This window comes from Pyrgilauda ruficollis, unplaced genomic scaffold (assembly GCF_017590135.1).
Source record: "Pyrgilauda ruficollis isolate IOZ18807 unplaced genomic scaffold, ASM1759013v1 scaffold11, whole genome shotgun sequence".
Taxonomy (NCBI): domain Eukaryota; kingdom Metazoa; phylum Chordata; class Aves; order Passeriformes; family Passeridae; genus Pyrgilauda; species Pyrgilauda ruficollis.
In genome coordinates, this window is record NW_024509210.1 from 40,237 (window position 1) to 66,245 (window position 26,009).

General features: G+C 47.4%; 2 protein-coding genes across 2 annotated transcripts; both read left to right on the top strand.

The window, feature by feature from the left end:
* The first annotated feature begins 92 nt into the window (after positions 1-92).
* CWF19L1 (CWF19 like cell cycle control factor 1) lies at positions 93-9,251 on the top strand. Its single transcript, XM_041476015.1, has 14 exons — positions 93-214; positions 318-402; positions 850-928; positions 1,257-1,358; positions 2,822-3,036; positions 3,751-3,869; positions 4,038-4,122; positions 4,660-4,800; positions 5,668-5,779; positions 6,498-6,577; positions 7,391-7,600; positions 7,986-8,105; positions 8,821-8,918; positions 8,994-9,251. Exons 1-14 carry the CDS (start codon positions 192-194, stop codon positions 9,136-9,138), a joined length of 1,614 nt encoding a protein of 537 aa, XP_041331949.1. The 5' UTR covers positions 93-191; the 3' UTR covers positions 9,139-9,251.
* Positions 9,204-25,983, top strand: CHUK (component of inhibitor of nuclear factor kappa B kinase complex). The gene is made up of 21 exons (XM_041476001.1): positions 9,204-9,362; positions 9,432-9,526; positions 10,927-11,041; positions 12,965-13,034; positions 13,674-13,762; positions 14,020-14,109; positions 14,307-14,431; positions 14,816-14,923; positions 15,224-15,359; positions 16,103-16,297; positions 16,653-16,755; positions 17,720-17,843; positions 18,779-18,930; positions 19,767-19,828; positions 20,733-20,842; positions 22,231-22,280; positions 22,401-22,497; positions 22,971-23,118; positions 23,464-23,603; positions 24,998-25,094; positions 25,691-25,983. Exons 1-21 carry the CDS (start codon positions 9,306-9,308, stop codon positions 25,715-25,717), a joined length of 2,190 nt encoding a protein of 729 aa, XP_041331935.1. The 5' UTR covers positions 9,204-9,305; the 3' UTR covers positions 25,718-25,983.
* The last annotated feature ends 26 nt before the right edge of the window (positions 25,984-26,009 follow it).

A 26,009-nucleotide genomic window follows, 5' to 3' on the forward strand; every position in this document is an offset into this window, starting at 1 on the left:
GGATTTAAACTTCCCGGCCATTCCTGCTCGTTTTGTCAGGCTTCGGGCACCGCCCACCCGGCACCGGCGGAGCGCTTTGAGCGGCGCGCCCGGAAGTGGCGGAGCGCTTTGAGCGGCGCACCCGGAAGTGGCGGAGCGCTTTGAGCGGCGCACCCGGAAGTGGCGGGAGGTTCAGGTCGAGCATCTTCGTGATGGCGGCGGCACCGCTGCGCGTGTGAGTGGGACGGGACGGGACGGGACGGGATAAGAACGGGGCGGGACACGGGATGAGGTTGTGGTAGGGCCGGGGCGGACTCTTACCGCGCGGTGTCCCGTAGGCTGGCGTGTGGCGACGTGGAGGGGCGGCTGGAGGCGATCTTCGGGCGGGTCCGCGCCATCCAGGCCAAGAGCGGCCGCTTCGACGTAAGGCTTGTGGGGCTTGTTGGGGGAGGCGCACGTGCCGTTCCCGTGGGGTTCCCGTCCCGACACGGCCGAGGCCGGGGGCAGCCCGGGGTGGGGTTCCCGTGCGCTGCGGGAGATGTGCCGGCGGTGCTCGGGTGGGTGTTGCTGTCCCATCCCTCCGCGGCAGCCACCCTCCTCTTTCTGCTCGGTTTGAGAAAGCGTTTGCAGGCCCCCAGCCCGCCCTGTCCAGCACCAGGCGATTGGGAGGAGCCGTGATCGGCGCACAAAAGGCGGGAGAGCAGCTGGCAGTCCTTTTAAACCCGTTGATGTTGAGTTTAGCTCAGATAAACACAAAGGAATCTCTTCACTTCAGCAAACCAAATGCTGCCGAAGTGGTGCAAGCAAAGCCTTTGTGTGTGTGTTCTGTCTGTGGTGAAATGGCAACTCCTGTTTATGTGGTGTTTTTAGATGCTTTTGTGTGTCGGGAATTTCTTTGGCTCTACTTCCGAGGCGGAATGGGCCGAGTACCGCACGGGGGCCAAGAAAGGTAAGGGACGAGGGGGGCACTGTGGTGTTAAAGCAGCTGTACTCCAGCAGGGAAACCCCCACAGGAGGGAAGGAGGGGTCTGTGAGAGCAGCCCTGGCTCCAGGGCCGTGCATCACCTCGGAGTTAATCCTGCAAGGCAGGGAGGGCGAGGTGGCTGGGAGCTGTGGGAATTGCAGCCTGGGGGCTCTCTCTGCAGGAGGGTTTCCTGTGCTGTTGCTCCCCAGGTGTGCTGGGGGGTCTGACTGGATGGGGTTTCCTGCTGTGATTGCTGGGCAGTGTGGGCTGTTGGAATTAAAGCTCACTGAGTGCACGGGCTTTTCTCCCTCAGCTCCCATCCCGACCTACGTGCTCGGTGCCAACAACCCGGACACGCTGAGCTACTTCCCAGATGTCAGTGGCTGTGAGTTAGCTGAGAACATCACTTACCTGGGTAAGGCTCAGGGGGTTTGGGGTCAGCCTGTGCCTGCTGGGGCTCTCATGAACGTTCTCTCATCTTCCCACTGTAACACCTTCCTTTTCTGGGAGTTGGAAGTGGCATTGTTTATCCTGTGGTTCAGACTGGAGTTCAGCTTGATGTCGGTACAACCTGTGTCAAATGTGAAAGAAAACCCTCCTTTCTTGGTTTGGGTTTCTTTTTTTTTAAGTTTCTCTGATACTGAACTTGCTGAGCAGAAGGAATAGTGGTTGTGAGAGCCTGTTTTTTGAAGTAATTTGTAACAGAGCGGGATGTTACAACAGTCCTCTGAATTATTAGTGTGAACTTGAATTATTAATGTGAACACAGCGATTCTTTTGAGATAGAAATGTGTTCAATTTCATGAAAAAGTGCACAATTATGAGGGTTTGTCCCTTGCTTTATCTTCCTGCATGTCAGTACTTAGAAATGAGGTTGTACAACTGTTTTTTGCTTTATCTACATTGACAGATTTCTAAATGTAACACTCCTTTTAAATAAGGATATATTTTTTGTCAGAATTGTTCATTTTCTAAATTCACAGCTCAGCAAAAAAGACACTTCTGTTTGTTGGTCAAATAAAAAAATGAAAGAGATTGTTCTGAAATTTTTTAGTTAAAACCACTTCACCTGTTTTTTGCTTTATCTACATTGATAGATTTCTAAATGTAACACTCCTGTTAAATAAGGATATATTTTTTGTCAGAATTGTTCATTTTCTAAATTCACAGCTCAGCAATCAGTAACTCAAAACCATTTCTGTAATAATAAATTGGTATTCATTATCTTTGGTTTAGGAGAAGTTATTCTAAACTTCTTGCACTTACCTATGTGTAAGAAATCATGTGGTGTAATGTTGTCCTTCCACTCCTGCTTTTCCTTCAATTGAGCCTTCTTCTCTTTGACTCAAATATTCATTCAGTTTTATTCCAGGCTCTTCTACTCCAAAACTCTTTACTTTTCTATTTTTTCTCAATTTTCTTTATTTCAGAAATTATTTGTTCAGTCAATTCCCTAATTTGTTGTTCTTATAGCATGCCTGTCTTATTCCCAGAGCATGCCTGTCTCTCTAGGAGAGGGTTTGAATGAGATTTTTTGTGTGGCTGTACTGCAGTAGCAGAGGTGGCAAGCGAAGTGTAGCAAAGCTAAAAGGAAAAACCAGTTTCTTTCCAGAATTGCCACCAAGACAAAAATATAACAAAGCAGAGGTGCTTGGCTTGGATGTGTTACTGCTGTGGATGAGTTTTTGGGAAGCAGGGAGGAGGGGGAAGCCTGGGGCTTGTCTGAAGAGCTCCGCTGTGGGCAGGCTCGGGTTTGCGCTGTGGCACCGAGCGATGCCATCGCTCTGGGCGCAGCACACGAGCTGCCTGTGGGGATGGCTGCAGTGACAGCGAGTCAGGGGCTGGGGCATTCTCAGGGCTCTGTGTGTGTCTCTGCAGGCCGCAGGGGCGTGTACAGCGGCTGCTCGGGGCTGCAGATCGCCTACCTGAGCGGCACCGAGGCGCCGCAGCAGCCAGCGCCCGCCCACTGCTTCAGCGCCAAGGACGTGGCCGAGCTGAAAAGCTCTCTGCTGTCAGCCCCAAACTTCAGGGGCGTGGATATATTGCTGACCTCCCCCTGGCCCAGAGATGTGGGCACTTTTGCCAACAGCGCGGTGAGTGTTCTGTTCCCGGGGTTTCATGCAGCGTTGCTTCTCTGCTTCCTCTCCGAGTGGAAGCTCTGTTCACCCTCTCCAAGTGCTTGAGAAAGCTGGGAGTAAAAACAGAGAGAGCAGATGTTCTGGTTCTTCAGAGAAGAAGGACTGAAAGGAGGGGGATTTGTGAGACTTCAGGGCATTTTAGCTGTCCCTGCCACTTTTTAAGTGTTTTGGTGTTTATTTCCATAAGTATCAGTCAATTATCTGGTTCTTCCTCAGTCTTGATTTTGAGGGTGTTGTTTCATTTGTGTCCTATTTTGTTGTGTTAGTGTTCCTTAGTAGAAGTGATTTTCAGATTATTTGGAACCTGTCTGCACAGCAAGACCACACGTGTGGCAAAAGAACATTTTTTGCTTCCTCTCAGTTTTTTCCAACATCCAAAAACAGATACAATCCTCAGTTTAAATGCATGAGGAACCTTCCCTCACAGCATAATAACCAACCCTGCTGCCCTTGGGGGTTGTAGAGAGTGATTTGTTGGGATGTTCTAGCTCAGAGAGAAAACTCAGATCTCAGGGCATTCTCTGTACTTGTTTAATGTGTCATTCTATGCTTGACTTCCCTTGGCATGAATTTTCTGGGAATGTACTCAAGTGTACAGAGAAGTTTATTAAACCTTTCTTTTCCCTGCTCTTTGAGAGGTTTAAACAAAACTTGGGTTGTGTTTTGTAGGGAGAAATAGATACCAAGAAGTCTGGCTCCAAGTTGGTATCAGATCTAGCTGCAAGCCTCAAACCAAGGTACCATTTTGCTGCCCTGGAGAAGGCCTATTATGAAAGACTTCCTTACAGGTTTGTAAAATCATGTAAAATCTCGTTTATTTTCAAGTAAGGGTTCAGTTTTTAAGGACCACAGGAGGATTGGTGTGCTGTCTGAGTATCTTCATGTCAAGTAAGGGTTCTCCCACTGTCCTTTCAATATTTTATGTGCCAGTACAGCCAGGTTTTGCTTCCTTACAGGAATCACATGGTGCTACAGGAGACCCCACAGCACGTCACCAGGTTTATTGCCCTTGCTGATGTTGGCAATACAAGCAAGAAAAAGGTACTGACGCCCTTGAATCTCTCTTCTTTTCTCAAATACAATAATGGGGCAGTGAGAGAAGTTAGAGGACAACATCAGGCACTTAAAAGCTTGGCTGAAGTGGAGGTATCTGTCTCACTTGAGTAAAAGGTCCCACTTGCCTGTTATGTCAGAAGGGTAGGCAGGGCTGCACGTGGTGTTCTGAGGCACAAACCACTGGAAATAACAAACTTCTGGCATGGGATTTTTAACCTGTCTCTCTTCTCCCCTTAAGAACGTTAAGGACTATTGGTTAGTAGTTAAGGATGCACAGGATCCAGGCCTGGTAACAGAAAAGGCCAGAAAGAAAGTCTGGAAACAGGCAGGGTTCCAGGATGCACTGCATAAACTCCTGGGTGGGACACTGGCACGGGGTTTTTCCATGCCCTGCCTTGGCACAAACACTGATGTGCTGAGTGGTGTGGAACTGTTCTGGGGTATCTTAGTTCTTAAGTGATCTCCTCAGAGGTGCAGCTGTGGCAGGAGCTGCTTGTCCCTGATTGCCTGTGTTTGTTGCAGTACCTCTATGCCTTCAGCATCGTGCCCATGAGCTCCATGGACCCTGCAGAGCTGGTGAAGCAGCCTCAGGACGTCACCGAAAATCCCTACCGGAAGCTGAGGAAGGAGGCTCCCAAGAGCAAAGCCGCGCTCTCTGCAGAGGTACTGCCCTGTGCTCCTCCCCCTGAGCCGTCCTGCTTCACTCTCTGTGCTCACAGCACTGCCTGGCTTGCCCTTTGGGATGTCTCTGTCCAAAACTCTGCTGTGGGGACAGGCTGGGGGAGCTGGGGGTGTTCAGCATGGAAAAGAGAAGGCTCCAGGGAGACCTTACTGTGGCCTTTCACTTCTTAAAGAAGGACTATAAGAAATATGGAGACAGTTTTTTCCTCTTCAGCATTTTTAATTAAAGCCTTCTAATGGCATTTGGCTGTATGGGGTAACTCAGTCAAATGTTTTCAACCTCTGGTGAGTCTGTGACATGTTAACGTCTCTAAGAAATAAAGTCATTCTTTTGGCACTGGCTGGCAAATGAAAATATTTGAGTAATCCATAAAATCTTGCAATTCTAAATGTTCAGCATAAGGCTGAATAGGAGAGCATAATAATTTGGGGCAGCTCTCCCTGAAGTTTTTCCCTGACTGAAGCAGGTAAAGTCTGCTGCATTACTAGGAGGACAGGTCATTCTGTTCCAGGGTATTCAGAAGGCATTTCTTCCTGGAAAGGCTGCTCAGGCCTTGGCAGGGGCTGCCCAGGGAGCTTTGGAGTGCCCATCCCTGGAGGTGTCCAGGGAAGGGCTGGACATGGCATTCAGTGCTCTGGGCTGGGGACAAGGTGGGCATCGTGGGGATGGTGGGGACAACTTGGACTCAGCTGGGAGGGATTTTCCAGCCTCAGAAATTCTGTGATATTGATGCTTTTCAGAAGTGGTTCACAGCTCTTCAGGAAAAAAACAAATCAAATCTATATCCTGTCACTTTCTGTGATGCATTTCTAATTCACTTTCCTGTTCACTTTCCATTTCCTAAACAGGAAGAACCAGCCTGCCAGTTCTTCTTTGACTTGAACAAGCATCAGGGAAAGAAACGTCCCTCAGATGGGAAAGAGAGAGGGGACTCCCAACCTAAGCAAGCCAAGAAACCCCGTAAGTGTGAGGATGCTTTTTTCCTGAGCTCTTCCCTCGAGGCTTTGGATGGACCACGTCACTCCAAGTTGTTCCTCAAGCTGTTGAGCTGTAGGTGTCAGCTGGCCAGAGAGCTCTGTCACTGCCAGCTGCTGGGGGCTGCAGGAGGATGAAGGGTCCCTTGTTTCCAAGGGAAGATAGGCTTCAGTAGGTGACAGAAGGGTCAAGAGCATAGTTTGGAAGCTCTTTGGGTCTGTGGTGGTTGTGGTTGGGCTGATGGCATTTACCCTCTGAACCAGACACTTCCAAAAAGCTCAGCTCAGGTAGCACAGTTTGGGTGTGAATCCAGGTGTTTTGGGTGTGATGGATAGGCCAGAACTGACACGTGTGTTTGACAGCACCTATCCTTGTGCTGTCAAATTTACCTGTGCAGGAACTTTACCTCATTTTGATTTGTTTGCTTACATTTGCTGGTGTTTTCTTATTAGTGAGCTGCAACTACTAACTCCTGGAGCTATTAAACTCCTCCTCCATTAGGTTACAGCATTCCAGGAGAATGGCAGTCAGCAGGCTCTGACTGCCACCACCTCCTTTCTTGCTGGAATGTCCCTGGCCAGAGCTGTGTCCTTCTGACACCTGCAGCACTTTATAAACTGGGAAGGGTGGTTGGAAAACACCAGGTTGTCTGTTTTCTGACAAATATCCCTTCTACTAATCCTTGTTTTCTTTCCCAACAAAGCTCAGCCCACAGGGCCCTGCTGGTTCTGCCTGGCCAGCCCGGAGGTGGAGAAGCACTTGGTTGTCAGTATTGGCACACATGTAAGTACCTGCAGCATGGGCTTTGCTAGGTCAGAATCATGCTAAGACATGGCAAAACAAAATACCAATCTCCAATTTTAAATTTAAAACAAACCTTATTTGCAGCTAGCTCTTGGGTTTGCTTTCAGTTCCTTTGCATCTCCTCTACAAACACATTAACTCTTCAAGTGTGGCCCAGTTTTGTTCCAGCAGCAGAGCTGGATTCCAGTGCCAGAGCACTTCTTGCTGTGCCAGCCCTCTGTTACCATCTGGCAAAACTTTTTCAGCTGGAACAAAGCTGGAACCTGCTTTGGCAGCAGGATGCACCAGTGCCAGATCTCTCTTGGGCTGGCTGGTTACAGATTTGTTCTATAGAGATGAAAAAGAGGGTGTCTCCAGGATGTTGACTTCAAGCAAAGTGCATAAAACAATCATGGACTGAGCTTCAAAGTTACTGCTCCTGTATAACATAACCTACTTATGACAGAGACAGGTTTGTCCACAGGTTTAGTTTAAATTTTTAAGTGGATTTTTGTGTTAGAATAAGGAATTCCTGCCTCAGTGGTGAAGTTCACTCAGCAGCTTCCCTGCAGACATGGCATTCCTCTGGCATTCAAAAGAAACTTTTTTTTTTTTTTTTTGTCATTTGGCAGTGTCTTTGTCTCTTTCTCATTCCTCTAGTGATTAATAAATTCAGTATAAAAATAAATTCAAATAAAATGGCTAATAAGCAACCTAGAAAACTCTCCTGTTCCTGAGGCTACTCAGGATGAGTAGTCAGAGAGTAAATCCCTACAGCACAGTGAGTAACTGGTGTGTGTTGTTTCACTCTAGTGCTACCTTGCCCTGGCCAAAGGGGGTTTGTCACCTGACCACGTCCTGATTTTGCCAATTGGGCACTATCAGTCAGTGGTGGACTTGTCTTCAGAGGTGCTGGAAGAAGTCACCAAGTACAAGGCTGCCCTAAAGGAATTTTTCAGGAGCAAGGGAAAGAGATATGTCCTGTTTGAAAGAAACTATAGGAGTCAGCATCTGCAGCTACAGGTACAGTTTGGGTGTCACCCTGGGGAGACAAAAACTTGCACTGAATATAAACTCCAGATGAAGTGGAAGAGGCATTTTGGGGTGTACCGTGGTGGTTGCTGTCTGTGGCAGGTCTGTAAGTGTATCAGAGCTGTATCAGAACACCACAGAGATCAGAAGGGAGAGGGCTGTGCTGAGAACTTTCAAGCTTGGAGTTTTCAGCTGTCTGTCCAGCTCCTACAGGAAGAAAAGTCTCATAAGTTTAAGCCTGTAGAGATGGGTGCTCACCTGTCTTGTGTGATGAGGCTGAGCTGTACTGAGGAGCCACGAGCTCCAGTGATGCACTGATGGCTTTCTGCAAATGGATTGTCTCGTCTTCTTTGATGGAAATGTCCTCCCTCTCCAGGTCATTCCTGTCCCTCTGGACCTCTGCACTTCTGAAGACATCAAGGAGGCCTTTATTACACAAGCACAGGAGCAGCAGATTGAACTGCTGGAAATCCCAGAGCACTCGGATATCGCGCAAGTACGGGGCCAGATTTCACCTCTTCACTTCCCCCTGTCCTGCCTAAGCTGCTGTTCCCCTCTGAGGTCACTCTGTGGGGTGGGGTCAACCTGTTGGAGGCACATCCTCAGGGACTTGATTTGGGGATGTGCCAGGATTCTGCCCTGGGAGAAGTTCCCATGAACAACATGATTTCTCAGCTGAGAAATGTGAGCGTGGCCTCGTCCTCCAAGAATGTGTTGTGCTAGGCTGATGACCAGACCTGCCTGCTGCTCATTTAGTCATGGCAGAATTAAACCACAAAATATCATAGGTGATCCCAGCAGGAAGTGCCACTGCTCTTTCCTCCCATGGAAGGTATTGTTTGAGCTCAGGCACTGACCTCAGGTGGTTTGTGGGGTTATTTCTCCAAGTTTCCTTCCAGGAGAGAGGACCATGGCATGGGGACAGCTGGCTGCCCAGCCCCTGAACTGGCTGGGAAGAGGGTCTGCTGTCCCCTGGTAGCTCTTCTCAGAAGGGTGATGAGGAAGGGGCTGCCCAGGAAGGACATTGGAAGGGACTGCCCAGGGAGGTGCTGGAGTGGCCGGCCCTGGAGGTGTTTCGGGTACAGACTGGCCGTGGCAGTTGGTGCCACGGTGCAGTTAAGGAGCTGGTGATGGGTGCTAGGTTGGACCTGATGGTGCCGGAGGTCTTTTCCAGCCGAACTGACCCTGTGGTTCCGTGGTTCCCATGGCAGGTGGCTCAGCCGGGCACGCCGTACTTCTACGTGGAGCTGGACACGGGGGAGAAGCTGTTCCACCGCATCCGCGGCCGCTTCCCGCTGCAGTTCGGCAGGTGCGTGCCCCCTCCGTCCGCCCCTCCGTGACGCCACGGTGACGCCACGGTGACGTCACGGCGCTGTCGTTGCAGGGAGGTGCTGGCGAGCGAGGCGCTGCTGGCGCAGCCGCAGCGCGCGGACTGGCGGCAGTGCGCCGCCCAGCGGCCCGAGGAGGCGGCGCAGGCCCGCGCCTTCCGCCGCGACTTCGAGCCCTTCGACTTCTCCCTCCGCGACTGAGGCGGCGCTGCCGGCGGCGGCCCCGGGCGGGCGCGGGCGGCGCCGGGCGGTGACGCGGCAGTAAAGGCGGAGTGCCGGAGCGAGCGGCCGAGCCATGGAGCGGGGCGNGGGCCCCCGCCGGGGCGGCGCTGCGCGGGCACCCGGCCGGCGGCTGCGGGCCCTGGGAGATGCGCGACCGCCTGGGCACCGGCGGCTTCGGCAACGTGTGCCTGTACCAGCACCAGGTGGGGCCGGGCCGGGCGGCGGGGAGGGCACGGCCGGGCCGGGGCGGCTGACGGCGCTGTGTCCCGCAGGACTCGGGCGACCGCGTGGCCATCAAGTCGTGCCGGCTGGAGCTCAGCGTCAAGAACAAGGACCGCTGGTGTCACGAGATCGACATCATGAAGAAGTGAGTGCGGCCGGCCGGCACGGCACGGCTCGGCTCGGCTCGGCGGCACCGGACAGACAGGGAGAGGGGAGTGCGGGGAGTCAGCCCCGGCCCGGCTGGGGAGACGGGACCGTGTTGTGGGGACAGCTGGTGTCTCGGCTGCCGAACCAGCTTGGGAGTGGGGACAGCCGGGGCTCAGCCCCTTTGTCACCTGGCGTGCCTGTGCTGGTTTATCTCTCATCCCATGTCCCAGCTCCTGCCTTGGCTTAGGAGCTGGTGACCCCCAAGCCCCCTGCCCTGTTGTGCTGCCTGGGCTGTTCACTCATCCGGAATTCCTCCAATCTCACACCACCCTGTGGGTTGAGCTTTGATGTTTTGATTTGGGAACACCCACATGTTCCCATACCCTGCGGTACTTTTGTTTTTGATTTAGCAACTAGGGGTTCTTGGAATTGCTTTTTTTCTGTTACGCTGCCGAATGTAAAGAATAAATTCTCCTTTCACTTCCTTGTGAGAAAGTCCGTGCTCTGTGTTGCCCTCCCTCTCCAGCAGGTGAAACAGGGCTGGACAGCCTTGGTCTCATGGATGTGGGGGCTGCTTCTGGGTGTTTGGGTCTCACTGCTCCTGAGAGAGAAAGATCCTGCAGCAGGAAATCCTCTGTCCCAGTGGTGGGAGCAGGGATGCTCTGAGTTGTCCTCCCCAAGGCCTGCAGTGACCCTGCTGTTCAGGGCTTTTCTGAGCTCCTTTGTTACCCTCATCTGCTCACTGTGTGCCATCACATGGAGGGAAACCACTTGCAGGGAACATGAATTTGTAAGTCAAGGCTTGGTGCTGTCTGATCTGTGTGCTGAAAACAACCACTGAGTTATGAGCTGCTCTTGCATTAGTGTCCAGAGGCTTTGAAAGATGTAGAGAGAAATAATTTGCCTTCATTTCCTTCTGGATATGTCACTTATTGCCAAGAGTAGCATGTATTAGAGACAGTCAGGAAGCTGCTGTTTGAATTCAGCTGCAGAAGTTAATTTTTCCCTGTGAATGTGGCTTTCACCTGCCTGGTGCAGTTCCACAGGGGTTGAGGGGTTCTTGTGAAACGCTTGGGCCAGGAGGAGTCTGTTCCTACATACACACACACACATGTAATGACACTGCCAGGACTGTGCAGGAGTTCACAACTTGAGTCTGGATCCCCATCATCAAAGTCCTGTACCTTGGCTTTGAGACATCATTTCTGCTCATCACTGGTTTGCGTATTCCCAAGGCGTGGATTTTATCCATTTGGGTACTGGTAGGTACCAGCTGATGAATGAGCAAGGATTCCTGTGGGGAACAGAAGCTGACCCTGGAACATAAAACGTGGCTGCTTTGCAATCTGTTGTCTCATTCTCCCAAGAGAGTTTTCATGCAGCTCTCTGTGTGCTTAGGCTGAACCATCCCAACGTGGTGAGAGCCTGTGAGGTTCCTGAGGAGATGAATTTCCTGGTTAACGACGTTCCTCTGCTGGCCATGGAGTATTGCTCGGGGGGCGACCTCCGCAAGGTAACCCTGCTTTGCTTTCAATAAAAACCAACTAACCCAAACAGGGCATGGCAGTGCTGCTGCTGTCACCAGGGCTGCTCTCTGGAGCTTCTCTTTTTGGTGTGATGCCTTGAGAAGGCTGAGCTAGAACAGAGGCCAGACAGAGTTAAAGAACAGAGCAGGGATTTATTAAAAGAATCTCCTCCATGGATGCACCTTGGGCAGCACAAGAGCCCAGCCAGGGCTGCACCCAAGGTGAACCAAAATGGACACCTGGTCACGGGGTCTGTCACTTTGATCAGTTCTGGAGTTCATTGTCCAATTCCAGCTCCAGCCCATGCAGTCCCATCCTTCTTCCTGTTTTTCTCTCTTCATCCCACGTTGTTTGTGCTCTTGGGCCTGAGATTTGGATCGTTTGTCCTTGGTCCCCAGCTAGAGCAGGAATTGTTTTGTCTCCCTACTCTGTGATCCCTTAATGTGAAGCTCAGAACTACACACTAAAGCAGCACAGAATCTGAAATGTATAAAAGCTAAAACCTGAGGCATTGGGTACAGGTGTGAGAAGGTTGATGTAGAGTGGGAAAAAAACACGTGTGGGAAAAGAGGTTTGTGTTTTTGAAACCAGAGGGCAAGCCAAGGGCAGACACTCTTTTATCCTGGAGTGTCCTTTCATGGAGCCACTTTAGCATTAGTGCAGCTGCTGACACCCAGCAGGTTTGGCTTTGCTGCTGTGTCTCCATCTGTTCAGTCTGACTGATTTGGATCCAGTCTGATTGGTTTGTATCCAGTGTTACCTTGCTCTCAGCACAGGGAATGAGCCTATTTCTGCTAGACTGGGACCTCCAGGGATTCTGAAGCTTTGCTATTCCTGCTGAACTCAGAACTGCCAATCTGCACACTGGCAACACCCAAAAATAAAAGAGCCTTGCAGTAGTTCCCCAGGCAGTGGCTTGGTGACCTGGTAGAGTTTGTGCTCCCTTTCCATTACAGCTGGATTCAGGAAGCAGCAATTTCTATAAGGTGAAGTAGCAAATCCCTGTCAGGATTTGCTTAGAAATCACCTCACCTATGTGATCAGGAAACTCATTTTTCTGTGGTTTTTGTTACTGGTGTTAAACGCCCTGGGGAATGTGAGCAGCTGGTGAATGCAGTAATCCCATCTCGTTATATGGTTTTGAGTTGTTAGAAACAGTCCAGGAGACACTTTTAAGGTTTAAGTCACAGTAAAAGGAGGGGAACATATTAAAAAGCGTTTGGGGGTTGCAGACAGGCGCCTGGTCACAGTCCCAGAGACATCTGGCTGTTGCATTATTGCAGTAAAAGTTTGGAGACTCCCTGAAGGTAGATTAGAGACCCTGGCTGAGAAATTAGCTCTGCTTGCAATGCAGTGTTTGGTCACTTCATTTCTGGTGAATCCTTAGGTGTGACATAGATGGTGTAACAATTTAGGAAGTAACATGCTTCACCCATCTGATATTCTGTACTGCTTTAAAAAAAAATCATCTTTTTTATTTCTGACTGTGTTCTTTAAATATTTCTCTTGTTTGGCATAATTTCTGTTTCACTTCCTTATTAATTTCTCCTTGTGAATCCATCTTGAGGGCTGAAGCATCTCTGTCATCTCTAGAAGTCTTGACTGCAGTAAAAGTGAGAAATTGCTGAAGCTGCTTTTATTGAGAGCTCATTAAGCAGTGCTGAGGGGTAGCCTCCCTTGCCTGCAGCCCTGTGGCCCTGCCTTTGTCTCCTACCCCTTTGCTTTCTGAATTTTCATTTTATTTGAGTTGTTCTTCTTGGCCATGATTTTATTGCACAAAATCAACTGCCCCATTCAGCTGGAGTGTCCTTGAGCTGTTTGCTGGGTAGTTTCAGCAGGGGATGGAAAACATTGGTTTTGCTGTTAACTGTTGCAAGTGTGGGTCTGATCATCTTTTACTTTTTTTGTAGTTGCTAAACAAACCAGAAAACTGCTGTGGGCTGAAGGAAAGTCAAATCCTTTCTCTGCTTAGTGACATTGGTATGTAATTAATGCTTTCTTTTTTTTTTTTTTAATTTTTTTTCTTTTTTTTTAAGTCTAGTGGCATTTTCCTTTTTCAGCTGACCATGAAAAGGGAACTAAAATGAACAGGGTATTAAAAAAATCAGGCCCTTGGGAAGTACCTGGTTTTTTTGGACATCTCAGAAAGGAAGAGCTGTCTGATAAAGGGCAGTGCCTGGGTTTCTCCAGGAAAGCTCCTCATTTTCTTAATTCTCTTACAGATAACCTGTCACTGCTTGTAGGAATAACTAGTTTTGGCATGAGAAGGTATTTTAGGGTACTGGCCTGGACTTCTGTCCTTTCAGTGCTCAAGAGGGCTTCCAGCTGAATTCCTGAAATAAAGTGCAACTCTGCTTGCTTTATCCTTGTTCCCCTTCCAGAATGTTTTTGTTTTTTTGGTTTTTTTTCCATAATGAGTTGAGTGTCTTTGGCATGTCTTTGCAAAGATGTGAAAATGCAGTGGAGAAGAAACACAAGTTTGGAAGCTGTTAAATGTAGAAATGAGTGGTGGGAAATCACAGAAGGCTGGGAATTTCCCCCCAGTATTAGGTTTTTATCAGATTTACGTTTAATCCATGTGGATTTTATTTTGAGTTAAATCAAACACGTGTCTTCCAGGGTCTGGTATCCAGTATTTGCATGAGAACAGAATTATACACAGAGATTTAAAGCCTGAAAATATTGTTCTTCAGGATGAAGGTGGGAAGGTAAGTCAGGTGATCCATGTGTTTCCATTGTCATTTCTGGAAGTTGTCACATTGAACTGGACTGAAAACTGAACTGTGCATTTACTAAAAGCTTTAACACTGTTGCTGAAGCTTTGCCATGGACTTTATCCAGAATTTCCACTCTGGCTTTCCTCTTGAGAGTATTCTGTGGCTGTTACTGAGCAGATTTTGGGTTGTTTGGTGTTTTTTCCCACTCAGCATTTGCTCTTCTGATGAACTGTTTAAACTGTTTGCAGATTGTCCACAAAATAATAGACCTGGGATATGCAAAGGATCTGGATCAAGGAAGTTTATGCACTTCATTTGTTGGAACATTGCAATATCTGGTAAGACTTTTTTTAGTGTCACCAGTACTGAGGCAGGACAGCTGTGGCTTGGCACTGCCAAGGGCTGAAACCTCCAAAAATGAGATCCTGGAGACCTGTCCTGTGGCTCTCAGGAAGCCACACCTGATTGCAGCTTTGTCTCTGCAGAAATGCAAGGAAACACCACAATCAAAGTGTCTTTTTATGATCATTTTTAGGCTCCAGAACTCTTTGAGAACAAATCCTACTCAGTTACTGTTGATTATTGGAGTTTTGGGACAATGGTGTTTGAATGTATTGCAGGATTTAGACCTTTCTTACATAATCTACAGCCATTTGCCTGGTAAGACATTTATTCTGGAAGAGGTGCTTGGAAGTGCTAATACTTAAACCTGTGCTGAAAAACTTTAACCTGCATCTGGAGGTTTCTGCTTGACTTGCTGTGCCTGGAGTGTTTGTTTGCTTGGTTTTAGAAGGGTGGTTCTGAAACAGAAAAAAATAGGAAACTTGGGTTTCTGTTAGAACAAGAGAAGAGGTGAATCTTTCCAGAGGCAGAGTTTATTGGAAGGGCTCCTCTCTTTCACATGGATTGAAAATGGCATCTTTGTCCTGAAAGATGAGTTTGTTTTCTAAAGCTGCTGGACACTGGCCCTTTTTTGTTGTCTTCAGTTGCTCCCTTACAAAAGTAACACTCCTCAGCATATACACAAAGGGTTTTATTTCCCAGGCATGAAAAGATCAAGAAGAAGGACCCAAAGCACATCTTTGCCTCTGAGGAGATGAACGGGGAGGTTCGTTTCAGCACCCACCTGCCGCAGCCTCACAGCCTCTGTGGGTACGTGTGTCCTCCTCACAGGGGACACTTCTGGCCTTCTAAACTGAGGGCTCTTCCTCCTTTTTCCCAAGCTTGAGAGCTCCTCCTTCTTTCTCCAGGGTGTTTCAAGCTCCTGGCAAGCTGCTGTTTGCTGTTGAGGGATCCCTGTGGCTCTCTTTTGGGTACTTTGGGCGCTCTGGTGCCCATTGTCCAGAAAGATGGTCAGAGCCTGATGAATAGTGCACACAAGGAGAGGCCCAGGGAGCTGGGCTGCTTCAGCCTGGTGAAGGCCTCCCCTTTCTTACAGCCCTTCTGCTTTAGTTTGATTGTAGAACCCATGGAAAACTGGTTGCAGCTGATGCTGAATTGGGATCCACAGCAGAGGGGTGGAGGTTCAGATCCTGAGACCAGTCGTCCGAGGTGTTTCCTAATAATGGATCACATACTGAATCTGAAGGTGAGTGGGGGCTGTTAGTGGGTGTAAAGGCCTTCTGAAAGCATCCCAGAGGACAAAGAGTGTTCAGTGGAGCAAAGCTGGAATCCTGGCATCACCCAGCTTCCAGGCTCAGGAGGAATTGTCCTGGTATCAGGAAGTGTGTGCATACACAGCCTGTCCAGTACATGCTGGAAGACAAAACAACTCCTGCAATATTAATATCTGGCTTTACATTTGGAGTAGAAGGATGACCCTGTATTACTGTTTGTTATCTTGGAAAGGGCTCACCAGGATCAAATAAGGTTTAATATTTGCTAATAACAGTTTTCCCAGACTTCCCTGTTGATGCTGTGACCTCCAGGTGTATTCATGTGCTATAGTAGTAATGCCTGTAGTACAACAGAGGTGCAGTTTAGTAGAACAGATTTTTGCTCTTCAAATAATTACTTGAGCTTTGCTGAAGTCAGACTAGCCAAGGCAAGCCTGTGTAGAAACAGGAGGATAATTTTGTCTCAGTTCTTTTGATGTAATTAAGCTGCAGCAGGGCTTGTGAAGGGTCTTAGTGTGTTGGATTGTTGATTTCTCTGACACTAAGTTACAGGCCCAGGCTTTGAGTTTTTTATGTGGGGCTTTACTCCTGAACTGATAATTGTGATTATTAAAACCAAATTATGCTCTCATTCTGCTCTGTGCTCCATCCCAGGCTTGTGTGCCTTTGTCTTTGATATCCAAGGATTTGTAATCTACTTGTCCTCTTTTTACAGATAGTACACATCCTAAACATGACCTCTGCCAAGATTGTGTCCTTCCTTTTGCATCCTGAGGAAAGCCTTCATTCCCTTCAGAATCGTATTGAGTTTGAAACTGGAATAAGCACTGGAAATCAGGAGCTGCTGTTGGAAACAGGGATTTGCCTGGACCCTCGGAAACCTGCTTCCCAGTGTGTTATTGATGGTGTGGTAAGAAGGAGTCTGTTCATATCCTCCATGTTCTCAGAGAATTTAAAGTCTTAGGGAAGATAAATGGCCTAAATCTTCTCCCATGGACTAAATCTTCTGCTATTTGCTCTATAAATGTAGTAACTCCAAAGATATTTTATAGGATAATGTAAGGAGGTTTCTGTCATTGTACTCTGCCTAAATATTTAATTAATTGCTGGCAGAGAGTTTTGTCTTCCTGTAGGATCTGTCAAAATAAGTTTTTAAAGGCACTTGGTAGGAGAGAGAGCCCACAACAATTAGTTCATGATGTACTGGGTTAGTTGGAGCTGCTTGGGGTTTCTCTTGCTTATATTCTCTTCTGTTTTCTTCCCAGAGAGGCTGGGACAGCTACATGGTCTACTTGTTTGATAAAAGCAAAACTGTCTATGACGGCCCCTTTGCTTCTCGGAGTCTGTCTGACTGTGTCAACTACATTGGTGAGTGTGCAGGAGAAGTGCTGTTCTCATGCAAAATGAAATGAAATCTGCTTTATAAACCCTGTGTGTTGTCTTGAAGGGCTCTGTCTGATTCAAAGAGAGCCATGTAAGAACCTGAAGCAGCCTAGCTCATGTCCTGATGACAGAGCCCTGGCATCACCAGTCTGGGCTTTTAGGCTGTGTATGGAAGCTGCTGCTCTGCTTGCTGCTTCCCCTGCTTGTCTCCTGAGATGACAGCAGTCATTGCACAACCTAATAGATCTCTCTGAAGGTTTATTTATCATAAATCTTTATCTGTATGAATGACCCTGTGTACCTCTATGAAATAAAAGTAGTGTCAGGGGACAGGAGATGTCTGCTGGGATACTGCCTGTAAAGAAAATGCCTTGTGACATGCAGTTAACTGTTCAGTAACTTAATTTTCTTTGGCCTGGCTCCACTGGTTTCCTCATCTTCTAGTGTCACTCAGGTTTTTCTGTGTTCTGGGCTGTTTTGTTCTGGTGAATCTCATTGCATGACACCATTGTACTGAATCTCTTGGAGCAAATGCTTTTTACACCATGTTTATTGATACCCCAGTGTACTGACAGCTGCCATCTCTGTCAGGGAGCACACCTGCATCTTTTCCCCTTAAACATCTACATCAGGAAATCTGAGAGGAAACCTACAAAATGTTTGAAGACATTTTCAGATGAAACAGATCAGGGCAGTGACCAGTATCAATGGATTAAACAGAGCAACTAAATTTGCTACCTTGGGCTTTAGAGTTTTTTGGCCAAAACCCCCCATGGGGTTTAACCTGTTCAGTCACAGGCTGTCACACACCTGGGGAGCTGTGACATGAAAAGCTCATACACGCTTCAGCAGCATCACCTAGAAACTGAGCAGATCTTACCTGCCTTTCTAGGCACATGAAGCAGGAATTAGGAATGTTGTCACTGCACTGTGTTTCTCCTGTGTTCAGTGCAGGACAGCAAAATCCAGCTGCCGATCCCGCAGCTGCGCAAGGTGTGGGCAGAAGCGGTTCACTACGTCATTGGGCTGAAGGAGGATTACAGCAGGCTCTTCCAGGGACAGAGAGCTGCCATGTGAGTTGTCACCCACTCAGAGGGAGCAGTGCTGTGCCAGCACGAGGTCTGTTTGCCTGGAATTGTACATCTCAGGGAGTTTTGGTTTCCTGAGGTTTCACAGCCCTCTGCTGGTCTGTGCCTTTACATTATAAAACATATTTGGGCTGGGAGCTTATTGCACTCCAGGAATTGTGCTGGGTGATGCCTGACATTGATCATAACCAAAGAACACTTGAATGTACTCAGAGGCTCACAGTGTGGCTGAGGTTGATGGGTGTGGGAAGTGGATTTGTAGAAAATTTTCAAAGCTTTAACAGAAGGCTCACATAGTGTGTATCTATATGTAAACCTTGAGATAAGAAATGCTGACTTAGAAATGCCATGGAACAGGACAGGTATTGTGGAGAGAGAAATGGAACCAGAAACAAGTTTCAAAGGATGGCCTTGTAAAAAAGACTGGATACTTTGGAGAAATAGAGCTATGAAAGATGCATTGTAGTAGGAGCCACGAGGGGCAGTTTTAGATGTTGGCTTTAAGGCATCTACAGCATGGTGTGGCTAAAGCTGATAGGCCAAGAAACACTTAGAATGTAATTAGGAAATAATTGGCTTCTGATTGTGATGGTGTGAATTGTAACATCTGCATTGCCTCACCCTTCACATTAAACTGAAAATGGAGTAAAAGTTTTTAAAACACCTCTCAGTTGCCCATCTCTGGGTCAGGAAAGGGCATAGTCCAACAGATGGGGACCTCTGGAAGTCCTCCAGCCCAATCCATGCTCAAAAAGAACCACATCCAGACAGCTCTCCAATATTTCTTGGGGTGGAGACTCCACAACCTCTCTGGGCACTGGTGCCAGTGCTCAGTCACCCTGAGAGCAACGGAAATTCCTGTTTTTGGAGGTCAGGTGGGCTTTCCAGCTAATGTGTGCTGTCCTTGTTCCATGTGTTAGGCTCAGCCTCCTTCGGTACAACGCCAACCTGATCAAAATGAAGAACAACATGGTGTCAGCATCCCAGCAGCTGAAAGCAAAGCTGGAATTCTTCCACCAGAGCATTCGCCTTGACCTGGAGAGATACAGTGACCAGATGGCTTATGGCATATGTAGGTAGTGGGGAATACTTGTCTGGGTGTGTCCTGTGATCCTGTAAAGGAGCTCAGCGTCTTTATTGGGTGTATTTTAGCTAGGGGAGGTGCAGGAGAAGAATTTGGCAGGAAGATAAAAACCAGAATGTTTTTGGAGACCTCCAGTGACAATGAGACAGGTGATCAGCTGTTCTCCACTGAGAATGTAAAACAGGAGCATAATAGTGCTGGTGATGTAAATATTTGCTATTTATTCATCAAGAGTCTGATTCATTTGGAGTTTTGACTGGGCAAGAGCTGCTGCACTTGCTGACAGTGCTAACGAGCTGCTGTGCTTGTTATCAGGAGAAACCTTGTGTCAAGATGAGAGATGGGTTTAAAGAGCACCAGCTACAGTTTCATGTCCCAGAAACAAATAGTGTTCAGGAGAGAATAGCAAGATTTACTTGTAGTTTGAATATATATGGCTAAAAAATGCAACCTGAGTCAAAAATGATGACTGGGCTGAAGGATGATGATGGAAAACAGAAAGACACTGTGAGCTGGGTCTGGACAGTCTGTGTCCAATCAAAAGTGGCAGTTGTTGAGCTTAATGCTGGAGTTTGAAGACTCAGGGTTGTACTAGGCCAGTGATTGCAAGCAGTGAAATCCTACCTAAGGGTTTGTGCGTGGGCTGAGGTTGAGCACAGAGTTGCAACTTTGCTGTCTCTGTGATCTCCGTCGTGGCTCCTGCTGGGAGATTCAACATCATGTTCTTTGTGCTCAAATTACACCAATACAGGTAAAGTCCAGGTCTTGCTTTATTTTTGTGTCTTAATGTCTTTTTATAAATTAACACCTCTTTTTTTCTTAAGCCTCAGAGAAGATGCTCAAAGCCTGGAAGGAAATGGAAGAGAAAGCCTCTCAGTGTGCACAGGTAGGGGATGTTAAGGAAGCTGCATTATCTCTGTGTGAAGGAGATTGTGACAGGAATTTAATGTGTCATGTGTGCCACTGCTGAGTCCCTTCAGTGTTTCATATCCTGCCTGCTGTGGGAATGGGAATACCATTGCAGGTGCATTAGAAAAGACACTGTCTCCTGTCACCAAGTTGTTTGAATGGATTTGGACAAAAACAACAAAAGTCACCAGACTCAGCTCTGTAAAAAGGAAATGAATGAAGAGACATGTTACTTGTTGCCCAAAAGAAATGGTGTTGCTATGGATCAGGAGTCTTCCTGAAAATTCCCATTGCTGAAGCTGAAAACCAATCACTTGCTATGCAGCAATTTCAAAATTGCAGGACATCACTGAGGAGTACAGACATGAATCACTGGCATGCTGCAAGTCATTATGCAAATCAGTTTTAAATGAGAGTCATCTCTTTTTTATTATCTAAAGAATGGATAAAAAGTTGGCTGCTTCTAGCAGAGTAATTGAATTGAATTGTCTCTGGCTTTTTCCAGGCAAACAGGAACATCACCCAATATTTACTTGGCAGACCATCAGAATTATGTTCTATTATTCCACCTGCCCTGCCCCCTTATCAGGAATGGAAAATGTTTATACACAGGGATACCTTAGTCTGTCTAGGAGGCAATCCAGACACACAGAGAGATGATTTATGAAGAAACTGATTTTTCTCAGCCAGTGTTGTTGGTCAGAGGTTTGCTTGTAGGTGATACCACGCACTGAGAACAAAAACCTCAGTTATTGTAGCAGTGCTGGGCCAAAGCGCTTTTTTGTCTCCTAAACTCTCCAGGCAGTCAGCCCATTATCCAAACAACTGTTCTGGGGGTCTTTATCTCCTTGAGTCTGATCTGTGCCCACATTTCACCTCAGGCTGAAGATATTGGCTACCTGGATGAGCAGATCATGGCTCTGCACACGGAGATCGTGGAGCTGCAGAAGAGTCCGTATGCCAGGCGCCAGGGAGAGGTCATGGAGAGCCTGTAAGCCCTGTGCTTCTCTTTTTCACTGCATATAATTGGATTTTGTGTATTTCAGTGTCTCAGGGGATTTCTTCCCTCTGTAGCTGGTTCCCTCAGTGATTTTGAAATGCAAACAAGTACAGAGTGTAGTGTATGGTTGATTGGAGATCATTTTGTTTGTGAAAGGAAAGTTTCCACCACTTATAGGACACTTCCCTGTCACTGAGCTGTGAAACCTCATCTTGCAAGAGCCCAGGACTAAGACAAATCTTGGTGTCAACTAAGGATTTCCTTTTGTGTTGGAGAGGAGTGAGTTTCTTACTGTTGAGTGAGGAAAACTACGTGATCATTGTAAAATCCTGTTAAACACCTTCAGTATTTTCAAATCAAGGGTAAATATCTCATGGGTACTTGGATATTTGGAAAGTTGATTTTTTTTTTGAAAGTATTAAAATATGAAAGAGTCAAATGGTGTTTCTGATCTTGAGAAGACATAGGAAGCAGTTACTGGGCTGCTGCTGAGAGCACAAGTGGCAGTTCTAAAAGAGAGGAACTGAACAGCCATTAAATCTGTTAATAAGAGCTCTTCAGAACAACTCTGACTGTTCAGGGAGAAAATGTGCCTGCTCCTGGCATGTTCTCCCCCCTCCCTCTTTGCAAAGTTGCTTTTCATCCTGTGTAGTTGCAGCAGAACTGGTGCACAGGGCAGGAAGTGGTGCAAAGGAGAAGCCACCTCCTGCAGCAGCAGCTCAAACTAATCAGGATCGTGCCTCCTTAAGCATTATTTTTAAGCAATTCCACCACTGCAGACCAGGATCAGGGCTGGGAAACTGCTCCTTGTTTCTGTCAGACTGGGATTTAGAACAGGAAAGATTTTGTTCAAGGCTGGAAGTTTTCAGTGTGACTGTTTTTGAAATACTTGAAAGAAGTAATGTTTATTTAATGGGAAGAAGAGAAGCACAGTTGTCCTGCTTGTGATGCAGCTGTCTCTTTCCATTACAGAATATCACTAAAATTCAGGCAAAAAATGCAGAGCAGGAGCAGAACAAGAATTTCTCAGGCAGTTGTGCAGTCAGAGTTTCAAAAATGAAATCAGATAATGAAGGATACAGGGGAAAGAAAACACAGCTGAGCCATGGGAAGACTTGAAACTGAAAGTAAGCTCCACTTGGTGTGGTTTTCTGAGAAGAAATTGCATAGCTGGAGAAAAAGAGAGACAGCTTTGGGGAAAGTGTTGGATTCCATCTCAGAAAGAGCATTCCTGTGTTCCAAAGGCCATGGCTGTGTCCCAGCTGTAGGAGAAGGACAAGGGTCTGAGTTCAGAAAGGCATCCCTTCACTGCAGTGCTTTTTTTGTTTTGAGTCCCCTGGCTGCTGACACCTGCCTGAACCATATTCTTCTTTTCAAAGGGAACAGAGAGCCATAGACCTGTACAAGCAATTAAAGACACGACCTCCAGGTATGGATGAAGATGGTTTAACGACTGTTTGACACTTTTACCCCATGACTAATTGTTCTGAACTGAAACCCAGGGAATTCTGTTAGGATTTACTAATGTGGTGGTTGCTGGCCCTTCCAGATCATGCCTACAGTGACAGCACAGACATGGTGAAGATCATTGTGCAGACAGTGCAGAGCCAGGACCGAGTCCTCAAGGAGCTCTTTGGCCACCTCAGGTACCTTATGCAGACAAAAAACCCAAACGAATCCAACCTGCAGCATTTGGAGCTTTGTAGTAGGAAAGGATAGGGAAAACCATGGAGGTCAGAGCACAAAAAGCTCCATTCACATTTCTCATAGCATTAATTCTGCTCCTCTGTGTTGAGTTTCCACTTAATTTTTAACAACATGGCTGTTGGCATTCAGGAGTTCACTTTAAAATGAGGCAAATTCTGCCAGTTGAAATTTGGAATTCAGATCTTCAAAGGAAAAAAAATTTAAAAAACAATTCCTTCAAAATTCAAAGAAAGAAATTCCTTCAAAAGCTAAGGAAAAAAAGTAGCAGTGTTACAGAGTTAAGATGCCACAGTGATCTGTACATTAATTTTTCAAGTATCCAAATTTTTCATTTTTCTTGAATCCCAAGGTGGGGCTTTTGGTTTTGCCAGAATGTGCTGGGAAGTGACTTGGTGTTTGGTTTTTATTCTAGCAAGCTCTTGGGCTGCAAGCAGAAGATCATTGACCTGCTCCCCGAGATTGAAGTGGCTCTAAATAACATCAAGGAAGCTGACAACTCAGTGATGCAGATGCAGGGAAAAAGACAAAGGGAGATCTGGCATTTGCTGAAAATTGCTTGTGTGAGTAGCTGCTGGGTTATTTGTTTGCACTTCTTCCAGTGCATGAGCTGGGAAGTAAACTCAGCAAAAAGGGGTAACTGCCACACCATGGCTGTATTTTTTTTTCCTGCAGAAAGAGAAGGAAAAGAAAGGCAGTCTGAGATGGTAAAAGCAGAAGCTAAATAGGTGCTTTCCTGGTTAGTTTAAAGTGTTTTAAAGAGTACTCTGCTTTTTTTGCATTAATTACAGTCCCTGAAGCCATCTCCTGGTTCCTACATGTGTGTGTTACCAACAGCGTTCGTGTGCAATCCCAAATCTTCCCTATCTAACACTGAAGCCTAAATTCTCCTGAATTTCTTTTTTCAGACTCAGAGCTCCTCTCGATCCCTGGTCAGCTCTAGCCTGGAAGGGACAGCCTCAACTCCAGCAGCCACGTGGCTGCCCCAGAGCTCCTCAGGGAACGCAGCTCCTCACCCTCTGTCCTCGCTGGCAGCTCCTGAAGATGGGTATGTGTTGTATTTGTGAGGTGCCCCGAGGAAGGAGGGAATGATGAATCTGACTCCATGTTCTCAGAAGGCTAATTTATTATTTTATGATACTGTATTATATTAAAGAATACTGTACTAAACTATACTAAAGAATCAGAAATGATACTTACAGAAGGCTAAAAAGATAATAATGAAAACTTGTGACTCTCTCCAGAGTCTGACACAGCTTGGCAATGATTGGCCAAAGAGTGAAAACAACTCAAATGAAACCAATGGAACAATCACCTGTTGGATAGGCAATCTCCAAACACATTCCACATGTGAGCACAACACAGGAGAAGCACTGAGATAATTGTTTTCCTTTTTCTCTGAGGCTTCTCAGCTTCCCAGGAGAAAATCCTGGATGAAGGGATTTTTCAGAAAATACGAAAGTGACAGGTATGAGCTGCAGGGAGCTCACTGTCTCAGGGGCTTTATCCTTCCCAGAGCAGTTTCAGGAGTTTGTGTGCCACTAATGCTCTGAAGAATCAGGGATTTGGTTGAACTCTCTATTCAGACATCTCTGCTCTCTGTTTCTGAGCCAGTTCCAGGAGCTGCATGCCCTGCTGAAGGACTGTGCCATCCGTTTATGGCACGTCATGTTGCTCATCCTTGGGGCTGGATCTGGCTCTCAAGGCCCCTCTCCCTCAGTCCATGCTGAGCTCTCTGGAGCTGAGGGGGTTTTGCTCTTTGCTGCATTAATAATTCTAATTATGTTCTATCAGTGTGAAGCCATTCCCCTTTGTCCTGCCTCCTCCAGGTTTTTGTGTCACCTATTATAGGAATGTGCCTTCTGTTCATGGAATGACAAAACTATCCTTTGTCCCCTTAAAAAGGAAACAAGCCCAGAAGTTTCTCTCCTTGATTAGGTGAAAAGGCATCTCATAGGACCTGGGGGACTTCACCTCAAGCTTAAGGATAGCCAACTGGACAGGAGCCAAAAAGTCCTGCCTGGGCAATTCACTAGAAAAAGAAGAGAACAAATAAACTAATGGTTTTTGTGAGGTGTTTTACCAGGAGCAAGGACTCTTGCACCCGGCTCGGTTCTTCTCTGTAAAGAGTTTTGTTATGTTGCCTTTTATTAAAACTTTTGTTTCCAACACTGCAACAGAAGCCATCCTGCTGATTTTATGCCTCCAGAGGTAGCTGAGCTATCTTGGGTGTGAAGTAAATCTCCAAGAGCTGATGAGACCTGGCTCGAGGAGATCCCTATTACCTACCACTGCACAAACTACAAATCACTTTTTTGGGCTATTTGTTTTTGTTTTTCTTTTTTCTCTTCCCCTCTCCCCAGTGCAGCACCTTTTGATGGGGGTGTTACTCTTGGTGCTGCTTGAAATCCATCACCTTAGGGCTTTTTTTCCTTCCTGCAGGGAAAATTTTGCTGACATGATCCGGGAGAATGTGAATTACCTGGAGCTCTTCAGCAGCATTCTGCAGGAGGTGAGGCAGGAGCAGAACAGCATGATGGTAAGTGCTGGGCCATCTGCCAGGACCCGGCTTTCAGGGGACACCCAAGGGTGCCCTGGGCTCGTGGGGAATTCCTTCAATAGGAAAAGGTAGCAGGCTGCTCCAAGCCCCATCCAGCCTGGCCTTGGACACTTCCAGGGATTCAGGGGCAGCCACAGCTTCTCTGGGCACCCTGTGCCAGTGTGCATGGGTACATATTTCTTCCCAAAATCCCACCTAGCCCTGCCCTCTGGCAGTGGGAAGCCATTCCCCCTTGTCTTGGCACTCCAGGCCCATGGAAATAGTCTCTTTCCATCTTTCCTGTAGCCTCTTCAGGCACTGCAAGGCCACAGTGAGGTCACTCTGAAGCTTCTCCTCTCCAGGCTGAACAATCCCAGGTCTCCCAGCCTTTCCTCAGAGGAGAGGAGGCACTCATCCTTTGGGAAATGCCATGATCTCCCAAACTGGAGTGGACTCACAGGGCTCCTGTGCTGTGCTGCACTGTGTTAACTCCTGGGAGCATCCTTGCTAAGGGCAATTACTGATTTTTCATCAAACCAGACACACACCCAGTAGGCAGACCCTGCGCTCAGTTGTGTTTTTGCTCCTCTTTGCAGAGTTTTGACTGGAGCTGGCTGAAGTAGCCCCAGGAGCCGAGGTGCTGCATCACCCAAGTGCCTTCTGTGTGCTGAGGGCCGCCTTCCTTGTGGGACGCGGCGGTGTTTATTGACATCACCGGTGTTTACTGACATCACCGTGTCACACACCGGCTGTCCCCCAGGGAGCAGCCTGGGCCCGGCCCGTGGAACCTCCTCAGGGTGAGGGGCACAGGCAGGGCTCGCCGCTGCCGTGTGCCCCATGAATGTATAGCGCGTGTATATATAATAAACTCTGTGGTGACACCCCCGCACACTCTGAGGCCTGGTCACTGCCCCG

Bases quoted from the DNA above. Each gene is read 5' to 3' on its own strand.
- CWF19L1 (XM_041476015.1), top strand. From the start codon at position 192: ATGGCGGCGGCACCGCTGCGCGT. The intron at 4,801-5,667 runs GTACTGCCCTGT...TTTCCTAAACAG, and splicing joins AAGCCGCGCTCTCTGCAGAG to GAAGAACCAGCCTGCCAGTT. The intron at 8,106-8,820 runs GTACGGGGCCAG...TTCCCATGGCAG, and splicing joins AGCACTCGGATATCGCGCAA to GTGGCTCAGCCGGGCACGCC.
- CHUK (XM_041476001.1), top strand. From the start codon at position 9,306: ATGCGCGACCGCCTGGGCACCGGCGGCTTCGGCAACGTGTGCCTGTAC. The intron at 16,756-17,719 runs GTGAGTGTGCAG...TCCTGTGTTCAG, and splicing joins TGACTGTGTCAACTACATTG to TGCAGGACAGCAAAATCCAG. The intron at 18,931-19,766 runs GTAGGTAGTGGG...TTTTTTCTTAAG, and splicing joins CCAGATGGCTTATGGCATAT to CCTCAGAGAAGATGCTCAAA.